The sequence below is a fragment of the Setaria italica genome, chromosome VIII (assembly GCF_000263155.2).
Source record: "Setaria italica strain Yugu1 chromosome VIII, Setaria_italica_v2.0, whole genome shotgun sequence".
Classification (NCBI taxonomy): domain Eukaryota; kingdom Viridiplantae; phylum Streptophyta; class Magnoliopsida; order Poales; family Poaceae; genus Setaria; species Setaria italica.
Genome location: NC_028457.1, coordinates 680,044 through 691,142, shown reverse-complemented (window position 1 = coordinate 691,142; position 11,099 = coordinate 680,044). Strand labels below are relative to the sequence as shown.

Genomic DNA, 11,099 nt, shown 5'->3' with positions numbered 1-11,099 from the left:
CCGCCAAATCAGCTCAAACGAATCTACCACGAGCTCGCAGCTGCCAGCGCACATGACCTGTGACCTGGCTCCGTGCATGCTGACAGCAAAGATTCCACTACAATGCAATGCTGCCAGCAATATCAAAAGCCTTCACACAGAACAACCAAAACTTTTTACCCCGTTTCCCCAGCTCCTCATGCCACTGGCTTCTTCCCTCTCCATCATGGAACAACCTGTGACTGTGATGTGAAGAAACAGACAACGGCAAAGCCCAGGCACCGCAGCTGCTGTTTTCTCCAGCCAAACAACCATACGACACTTGGTTTCCCCTTCCCCATGATGCCCACAACCAGCACTCTGTCTGTTCTACCTACAGCTGAGAGATACTACAAAATCCATTCTGGCTGCCATCCTTGGCATCACCTGTCCAGCTAGGTATCATCACTCGCTAGATGCATACACAAGCTTGTGATTGCAGCAAGTGCTACTAATTTTACTAGTGCTACTCAAGGTTGCTTCACATTTCAGCACTATACCATGTTCCTTCAAATAAAGGAACTCAAACTTTGAGACACCACAGCATGTGTACCAAATTCGAAGTGGCAATCATATTCCCAGCCATAATAAGTCCCAAACTACAATCTACACGTGCAAGCCATATCTCAGTTTCCTCATGCTCCCATGATTTCTAAAATGAAACTGAACATGCAGCAACAAAGTGCGCCCCCCCAAAAGAACAGTGCGTGCTCAGAAAGTGAGCGGCTTAAAGCTTTTGGCCAGCTCACATATTGATACCTATCACAGATTGTTCATGCCCTCACCATATGCAATATTTTCGACGAAACAACCTAGACTTTAAGAGAATCAGAAGATTCATGCTCCGACTAGAATTTCAAAAGCAAAAGAAACAGCATGGAATTCCATAGGTAAAGGTTCCTTTTCATTACTCAGTATCAGTAACATTGTTCGCACAGAAAATTCTGTAACGAGTTCAAAATGACTCAATGTATAAATGCATGCATCTACTTTTCTTTGTTGGTAGTCTAGGTCCCCACTGACAGCTCTACATTATAAGTAAAATATTTCTAACCAACTTGATGATTGACAACCAAGCCTGAATACTACCAGAGAAAAAGATAAGCTTTGGAACTTTTCTAACAGAGTATTTTTTAATCCTTCTGTTCAACTCATATTTATTTAATTATTTTGCAAGCTGCTCATACTCGCATCTTTTCTTCATTGATCATCTAGGTCCCCACTGACAGCTCTACATGAAACTCGCAATACTCAAAACTAACTTGACAATCGATGACAAAGCCAGAATACTACCAGAGAGAAGAAAAAAGGAGGAGCTTAGGAATTATTCTAACAGAGCATTCTTGAATTCCTCTGCTTAAGTACTATTTATTTTGCCAACTGGTTATGCTTACACTAAACATATCTTCTAGTTCCTACATTTCAACCACTAAAAAATGGAATTTGACAAAACTGGCATTAACAAGAGCGATGTCAGATCATGAAAAGAAAAACAATTATAAATTAAGTTGCTTCCCAAACAACAATGGAAATTTGCCTGAAAATACACAGTGGATGTAAAAACAAATGACCATGGAATCTAAATTATCAGAATCAGATCAATTACCACAAAACTAGGTAAGCAAACATGTACATCACTGCATCATCTTAGCAGTTGTCTAAACATGAAATGGAGAAGGAAAAGAAATGAAGTCAAATTGAAACTGGATGAATGAATTTCTCCGACACAGCATGACGCAATGTGCAATGAATGTTACCTCAGCTTTATTGCCAAGCACATTTTCTTTTGGATACATCAAACCAAAAAAAAATATCTGAGGCTTCCAAATCTGACACGACAAACGTTTCGCCTCCATTGCTTGCTTGGAGATAAAGGAACTCCCCACATATGAACATGGCAACTATGAACATGAACAATAGCCATTGCTTGCAGTCCAAAATGCAACCTTCTGAACAAACCCACCAAAAAAATGTGCTGAACCCTCATGGAGCAGAACCTGAGCTCTGAAATTAGCCGTTAGCATCACCTTCATGGATATGGAAAATTTGCTGCCCCAACCAACCGATGGACGACCCCCTTGCTAGCCATAACTATCAAGCCTTTCTGTTACTAGACTAGAACTCTGCAAAAAGCTCAAAAGAATACTATGCAGCATAATCGTTCTCAATCACCGGTTGTGTCCGTGTCCCTAAGGCCACAGGTGCCTGCGTCCGCCCAACTTGAGCCATCCGCAATGTCTCCCCAACCTCCGCATTCCGTTCCATAACCTCCAACTTCTTATCCCTTTTGTACCTGACCAAACACAACAAAAGCGCAGCCAACAGCCCCAATGCTACAGCAGCCCCAACCACGCTGACGGCAATCTTCCACGCCTTTGAGCTTCCCTTCTTATGACCTCCCTCTGTCGGTATCGGAGGGGAAATTGTGCCAGGTGGAGCAGGAGCCGGGGCAATCTCACTGGAGTTCACCACAATTGAGATGTGCCCTTGGTGATACGTCGAGCACAGATTGGTTGCCTCCAGGTCCCGGAACTGCGGCACGCCATTCAAATCGAACACCACACACCGCGGCGCTGCACTGCCTGCCGGCACCGACCTGACATCGCTGAAAGTCACAGAAATCGGACTCCCTGACGCGATAATGTCGAGCTCCTGCAGACCCACGGCCGACAGGTTGGCCGCGTCGTAGACCAGCAGCCCGAGCACCGGCGCGAGGTAAGTGTACCCGGGGAGCGGGTAGTAGCTGTCCGACGACTTGCCGAGGTTGTGGTAGACGAGCACCACCCGCTCGACGTGCGGCTGCACGACGACGCCGGTGGGGATGCCGAACTCGAGGTAGTCCGCGAAGCCCTTCCGGCGCAGGCTGCCGCTGCGCAGGCGGACCGCGGAGACCGCAATGCCGGTGAGGTTGGCGGGGAGGGTGGCGTTGTAGACAATGCCGGTGCGCGGGCGCACTAACGCCCGGTACGCGTAGTCCTGCAGCGTCGCGTCGAGGATCCTCTCAGGCGAGAGCGGCTGCGACTGCGCCGCCACCCCGGAAGAGGTCGCCAAGAGCAGGAGCTGGAGGAGGCAGGCGCAGATCAAGAAGCCCATAGCAGTGGGGCGGCTCCCAGAGCTGAGCCGCCGCCGGAGAGCCTGCCTGGGCAAGAGTAGTCAGGACGAATTTGTCATCTCTGGCTACTAGGATTAGGGAGCGTCGAAGAATCTTGTCCTGCTCTTAATTGGGGGGAACAAGGACAAGATTTGGAGCGGAGAAGGCTGGGATCCTCCGCACGGACGGGCATTTACGCCCGGCCGTGGCGAGCCCCGACCCGAGCCGGTCCAAGAAAGCAGGCGGCTTTAGCAGAGAGAAAGGGAGAGCGGCAATGGCGATGGAAGCGAGGAGGACAGGTGTGACGGACGGAGTCCAACAAGAAGTGGTGGGATGGCACCAAATCGGGAAGAAGCAGACGCGACCCAGATGGAAAAGAGAGAAATTGGGAGGAGAAGAGGAGGGAGGCGATTACTCAATCCTGGCGAAATCCAAGCGGAGAGACTGGACGCCACAGAAATTTGGGAAGGGGAGGGATTAAAGCACACCGCAGCACAGCGCCCCCACGAATGATTGCGACGCGGGCGAGAGTGAGAGTGGAGGGGGGTTTGGTTGGGGATTGAAGACGAGGAGGGAGCGAGATTGCAGGGCAGCTAGAGAGAGAAACAGGAGGCTCCTGGGGAAGATTTCCCTGTAGGCGGAACGAGACAGAGCCAAGGGTTTCGATGGAATTCCTTTTTTTTCAGGGGTTTTACTGGAAAATTTTATTTTCCCGGGAATAAAAGACACGGGCTTACAGTTGGCGCGGCACGCGGAGTTACCGGTTTGCCCCTGGGCGGCTGCTCCGCGTGGAGATGACCGTTTCCGGTCGCTGAAAAGTGGGCCCAAGGAATTATGGGTTTCGTTGTCAGTGTCTGAGAGAGGAGCATGCCTATTGCCTTTTGCCGCTTTTGTCCTGTCACGTCCTCTTTCCTAACGTTTCGATTCTTGCCAGGGGCCTTTTTGCAAGTCAAGCTCCTCTGACTTGTGGGCCCGTGTGCGTGGCAGCTCCTCAAGCGTCCTGCCAGCAAGCTACTCATGCGATGCGACAAGCTCACAAGTCGACATGGCTCACAAGTCACAAGAAGGGAGTGCCTTTCACCTGCCAAGTGGGACTACACGGCTGGGCCCCACCGGCCAGTGAGCACTCACTGACTATTTGCTGAAAAAAAGGCTACGGGGGTTTCCGACAGAGAAACAACTTCAAAACTTTTGTGCAGTTTTTCCAATTTCTTTATATTTATCTATATTTTCTTCACCAATCTAGTAATTTCTGCATCTAAATCCTTTTTGAGGGACCATTTTAATTGGTTCACGTGCATGATCCCACTAAAAAAAAAGAGTCATTCCACAACTCTTATTTGCTACATACTGTTCCTAATATGTGGATTTGATGATCGATGAATAGTACAACACTAACAACAATGTTGGTTTAGGGAAACTGCTGAGGGCTGTTCGTTTGTGCTACTTTGCAGCGGCTGAAGCTGCAGCTGCAAGTCCAAGTAGCTGAGCTGCTGCATGCTGGCTTCAGCTGCTAAACAGCCACAACTTGCAGTGGCTTAAAAGAAGCACAACCGAACAGGCCCATCCCTTTAGGCCATGTTTGCAACGGAGGAATGCAAAATATAAGAATAGGAAAAAACATAAAATATGGCATGGAGAAATTAGGAAAAAAACCAGAGGATTCAAAATCATAGGAAAAATGTTGAAAGAGGTGTTTGGAACGGAGGAACATAGGAACGCCAAACTAAAACCTGTAGAAATAATTGCAATTCAAAAGTTAATGTCAAATGGGGAAAAAATATAAGCCCCAGCAGTAAGACACGTAACAAAATGCTCCCATCCAACAATAGCACAGTTCCAATTTTTATCCGTTCGTCTGTGCTCGTGGTGCCGCATCTCTTATTCTCTCTCCTCGCTGTTCTTTCTCCCTTCGCTGCTGTTCCTATTTCATCCATGGCACAACGCGTGATGACGATGGATGTCTAAAGAAATGTTTTTGCTCGTTGATTCGCTTGTTGCCTTGGACTTCCACCAAAACCTGAGATCGGAGTAGATGTTTTCGTTCCCGTGAAATCAACCGTCATAGGAAACTTTCCTCCGTTTTACTGTTTCTATTTCCTTTGTTCCAGACAGCTTTCGTAGAAAACTTTCCAGAGGAATCAGTTCCTTTACAATTCCTCCAAAATTCCTTTGATCTAGACGGGGCCCTATGAAGGACCAGCTTAGTTGGCGCAAGTACAGGATCCCGCCAGGCAAGCGAAAATCTCTAATTAATTGTTAACTACATTACGTAATGTATGACTCTGCACTAAGATGGAATTGATGACTAACAACAATACAAAGATTTCCCAAAAAGAAAACTACTAAAATTTGGGGAATGTTCAATTTTTCAAATTGATTTCTAGTGGACACTGCTTTTTTCGCCTTGGAAATGGGTCATTTTGACAGGCGCTTGTGCACAAGCGGGCGATGTAGATGCGCGCTTGCTGCCTCTGCAAATGGCATTTAGCTACCTGTAAAAATATTTTTTTTGTTGCAGTGTATAATGTTATATAGCATGACAAAATGATGTTAGATATGACGCGATCCATTTTATTTTGGTTCATTATTATGTGTACTTATGTAATGACTAATATCCCCTTAGAGCTCAAGGGATGAAAAGAGCATCATCTAGAAGAAGTGTCAGGGTCATAGCGCGGTGATGGTCAGTGCCACATGGCTCATGCGGATTCAGTGAATGTGAAATCCTTACATCATCAGATATTATAGTGTGAACGGTGATTACACGCGTGTTAGAGTGCCTCCAACAATACCAACTCAACTAGCTAAAAGGTGTCAAGATGACAACATATGGATTCATGTCAGTTTTGAAGATCGCGCTTTAGCTAGATCATTAATTTTATCAGTATTTTCCCAATAATAATGTTTGGCAATTATAATCAATAGTGTACAATAATATCTGCCTTCACCTGGTCAATCAATGCGATTTTAAGTACCAAATCATTTTTCATAACAAGAGCAATTATATATAGTCCTTTTGGGAAAACACAAGAGCAGTTCTGATAGTGACATTCCAATAAAGGAGATGGTCACAAAATGCAAAAACAGCATGTACTGCCTTTTTGTCCTGCTGAATCTGATATGTAAATAGTAAAATGTGCATAGTGCAAGATGGAGGCGTTGTGACTTAATTATGTAACACTTTCTCCTTTTCTTTTTATAGAGTGTATTAAGATTTTTTTTAAAAAAAAATCTCCAGAGTATACTTTGGTCATTGATTTTGCTCACGATATATCATTATCAATTGTGACAAAAATTATCATACTAAAAGGTGTGTGTGAAGTACGAATATATGGATGCATTCAAATTTTATACACTAAATATGCATATAATTTAACTAATTATTAGTAAAAAAAATCTAAGATTAATCTTTGCAAACCCTAATATCTCACTATTGAAAAAAGAGGTGGTATGCATTAGGTTAAACACACAACAACAAGTACTTCCTCCGTTCCAAATTATAATTTGGAACGGAGCGAGTAGAGACAAGACCGTTTTCTTCAAAGATGGCATCCATATAAAGGGGAGGTCATTGGAACTGCTTTTTTCTTGTATATCTATAAAAGGTAACTATACAAAGGTGTAACTATGGTACTATGTACTAAGTTTCCCCCCTCTGATTTTCCTGTGGATCGAACTGGTCGTCGTCAAATGCATACAAAGGTAGGTAGAAATAAAGGAAGTCAAGATCCTAATCGATGGGTGCATGCAAGGCATCTAGTACTGGTCCTATATGTTTGATGGTGGCATTATTGCGCTCATCAATTTGGCATGCATGCATCCCCCAGTGGATCGGAGATGTTTCGTTTGTCTTCTTGGCGACGGCATGCTGGCAAGGACCATGACATATCTATTGCAATTTAATTTAATTTGCAAGGAAATTTATAATTCAAATGTAGGAGAACGCTTCTCCTGGCAAGCAGCTAGTTCATTGTCGATCATCCCGTGCATCTCCTCCGTCAAAATGAACAATAATACAAATATACAATCTCGTCTCTCTTCGGAGGTATTAGCAAACCAGTTTCAATTTCCTCAAAAAAACAAACCAGTTTCAAATTAAAGGTTGCTCAGCGAAATGAAATATGGCTAAAAGTTATTTCATATAAAAGTTTAAACAGGAACAAAGCAGAGATTACTCGTGGAAAAACCAAAAAGCAACGAACTGGTTACTGGTGATGGTGGTATCTTTACTTGTGCACCACTTCTATAATACATGAAGAGAGTTGCATATGTAACTGTCCTTGCTGGATCTTAGCTAGCGCAAGGATCCATCCTGGCCCACAACCACAGGTTGCATTGTATTTCCACTCGGAACCTTGCTAATCCGTGCTGTTCGTTGTTTGCCACTGCTAGGCCACCATATCTGATTTTGCTCAAGAGTGAAGGCAGCTTCTGCATAGCACTACTACTCCTTTATTTACACATCATCATGACGTGATGATGTTTTGGCCGTGACGTACGCAACATAGGTGTCCCTTTCCACTTCCGTAGGCTTTGTTTCATTCCATATATACAGTAATGTGTTTGTGCATAGCCTTTTTAATATCATTATTAGTAGCTCTCTTAGTGTTCAAGTGATAAAAAGGCATAGCACTAGTAGCAGCTATCTAGAACTAGAAGAAATGGAAGGAGCATATCTGTAATTAGTGATGACGGGGGACCATGGTCCATTTGATCGACTTGCATTCCATGAACGAGGAATCATTACGCAGTCACCGGAAAGTTTATGCTTGATAATCATGATTACACGAGTGTTGGATGATGATGTATGGTCAAATGCAACCGGCCAGTCCAGGCCACAATTCATATGCATCGGCAGATGATTTTGTAGAGCCCCACCACTTTTCTAATATTTTTTTCAGTATTCTCCCACCAATAATAATGCTGTTTGACAATTAATAAGATATCTCATATATATGGTCCTTTACATGGTCAATTATGGCTATTTAATCTTAATACCATATCATTGTACTAAAGAAGAAAAATCATAGTGATAGTGACAGTGCAATAAAGGAGCTGGTCACACACACACACACACACATGCCGCAAAAAGGAAAACACCAGGTGCTACTTTTGCCGACTCTGGTGAACCTGAATGAATACCTTATCTGCAAATAACAAAAAGGATCATGGATACATATACGAATGGAGGTAGCATATATATGTACGGTTTATATATTAAGCACAAATAAAATGAACAAGATTTTTCATGGTACACAAAAACTACTATACATCCTGATTAAAGGTTACAGTGTGAAGTTGGGTATAAAATGCAGACGGGTAGAAAGTGATGCTGCATATGCGTGGTCCTTTGGGTGAGAAGAAGGGTTGATGGAGGCATAATTTCTGCCATCAATGTTGTCTCCCCGTTGGATGCAATCATTGATTAGTTATTTCGGATTGTGATGATAATAGGGCTATAAGTAGGCCGTTTGCTATTGTATGTTATGTTTGTCGTCTTGGCCAAGGGATTGCTGCAGGGACCATGTCCGGGGAGACCAAGAAAAAATAAAATTAATTCAGATCGACTTTCTACTCGTTCTTCATGTTTCATGTCATCTGTCAAAAATGCATCCCCTTTCTCTCTAAAAGAAATGCATTTAGTCCCTTTATATTTTGGAGAAATTTTAGAGTGCTGGAAAAAATGAGAGCCGTCCATCCGGTGAAATTGAACGGTGGAACAAAGGAAGTACCATGAAGTACCTAAAGAGAAGTACCAATTTGATAGGACCAAGTAAGTGAGAAATTACTATGATGTCCTTTTAAATTATGTGTAAATATATTTAATTTTTTTTTAAGAAGGATAAGAAAGAAAAGTACCTACAAGTACCACCAATACTTTTAAAAGCATTGTGACAAAGCTCTTAGATTTTGTATAAAAAAAGTTATCATCATTTTGGAACCTAAGTAACTCTCACCCCACCAAAAATCATGAAGCGCAGATAATGAAAAGGCAGCAATTCGATAATGGTATCTTTACTTGTACACTAGTACCATCGGCCAGCTGAAGCATGCAGATGATCCACGTAGATGCAATTGCAACACGTGGCACAGTTAATTCTTCAGTGATGAGCACTGAGACGGAGCCGGCTGTTGGAGCTGCTCCAGCTATTTAGCACTCAGATCAGATCATCGACCTGCAGGCAGGCACTCGTTGGGTGGAATGGAAGCTGGATGCACCTGCAGCATTGCAGCTGGCATCTGTTTCTTTTCCTTTTTGTCTGATCCAGCCGCGCTGACAGCGACACATTAGTTGGGGACTGGAAAATGTGAGGCACAAAACAACAAGATCGAAAAGTTGTTGCTTGCCAAAGGATTTTTGTCATTGTCTTGGATCTTGCATTGCTTCACCTAACATGGATGAATCGGAGAATGGCCTCTGGGCTCTGGCCTGTGTCATGAACTCATATGATCGTGTATCATCTGAATGCAGGATTGCCGCGGCCCATGGTTAATCCTCACCAACGAACTGTCTGGTAGGTGGACTGAACACCATGAACGATCGGTCGCTTGCATTGCATCAACCCATGCAGCAGGCAAAATGGTCCATTCTTTCTTTAATTCTCCGATCCCTCTCTCGTTAATGCAGTAATGCAGCTCGCGACCTCGAGCAAGGGGGAGAATGTTAGATTGATCTCCTCCCCAATGGGCCCAAAGGCCCATCGGGACCCTGATCCGTGCCCTGATCGGGGGCGCTCACCCTAGCATTGGGTGGTGGGCCCCTATCGCGCTGCGCTATATAAACAGGGTGGGGGACCCGGCTTGGCTCACGAGGTTCGCCGCAGCTAGCCGCCCCACCGACACACCTACCGATCTAGGTTTTGCGCAGTAGCGGCGGGAAGTACCACCGCCACCTCACCGGCGACCGGACTCGGCACTGCGCGTCGCTGCCTTGCGCAGACTTCCCCAAGCGAACCAGCGATGGCCAGCAGCTCTGCTGCTCCCACCCCTAGGGGTGAAGGTACCCCTATCTCTCTCACTCCCTCTCGGCACACACCAGAAACACCAAGTCCCTCATGTCGTTTATGATCCCGACTAGATATGCATCTAGAGATCCTAGGCACGAGTCTAACAGAACTATGATAAATTCATTGCCACAACCATGCAACCGGCTCATTTTGAAGCTCTGTGTGATGTTTTTCCAGCCGCAAGAGAACTGACTGATAATGATCTATTGCAGATTGCTGGCCAAGCCGCCGGTGCCTGATGACTGATGCCGGAAGCATCATTGCCTTGGGTTGCTGTCTATCTTCATGCAAGATACAAACCAGAATGTCCTGGTTTGGAACGTGCGTGGGTTGAACGCACGTTGCCGACGAGACGTTTTGCATGATGTCTCGCGTGAGGCTAGAGCCACGATCGTCTGTGTTCAAGAAACAAAACTTGCTGCAATTTCTCCATTTCTTGTATCTGAAATGCTTGGAAGTTCCTTCACCTCTTACGCCTTCGCACCATCAATTGGGGCTAGCGGGGGGAAATTGAGGGCATGCAAAGGGCCAGACCTATCTTGCACCAAACTTCACATTGGGCGTTTTTCGGTCACTGTCACCATCAGTACGACTGGCTCTTCCGACCACTGGTGTCTCACCAATGTTTATGGCCCACAAGCTGAAGCTGACAAGATCGATTTCCTCGATGAACTTAGAATGGTGCATACTATGGTCACGCCAATGTGGGTTATTGCAGGGGACTTCAACATGGTACTGGAGGCAGAAGACAGAAACATAGAAACAACAAACCGTAGAACATTGGCAAGATTCAGACGCCTCCTTGATGACCTACAACTAAAAGATGTTTACCTACGTGGTCGGAAATACACATGGAGCAATGAACAATCTCAACCCACCATGGTGAGGCTTGACCGAGTGATCGTTTTAGTTGAGTGGGAAGCTAACTTCCCCTCCTCTTTCCTTCAAGCTCTCTCTTCAGACATGTCTGATCACTATCC

At 44.9% G+C, this 11,099-nt stretch overlaps 1 protein-coding gene across 1 annotated transcript; it reads right to left on the bottom strand.

Annotated features, from left to right (window-relative positions):
• Positions 1–1,591: 1,591 nt before the first annotated feature.
• LOC101784938 lies at positions 1,592–3,715 on the bottom strand. The gene has a single exon (XM_004978461.4). It carries the CDS (start codon positions 3,109–3,111, stop codon positions 2,164–2,166), a length of 948 nt encoding a protein of 315 aa, XP_004978518.1. The 5' UTR covers positions 3,112–3,715; the 3' UTR covers positions 1,592–2,163.
• Between the last annotated feature and the right edge of the window lie 7,384 nt (positions 3,716–11,099).

What these genes read in the sequence shown, in the direction of transcription:
- LOC101784938 (XM_004978461.4), bottom strand. Translation starts at nt 3,111, where the DNA reads ATGGGCTTCTTGATCTGCGCCTGCCTCCTCCAGCTCCTGCTCTTGGCG.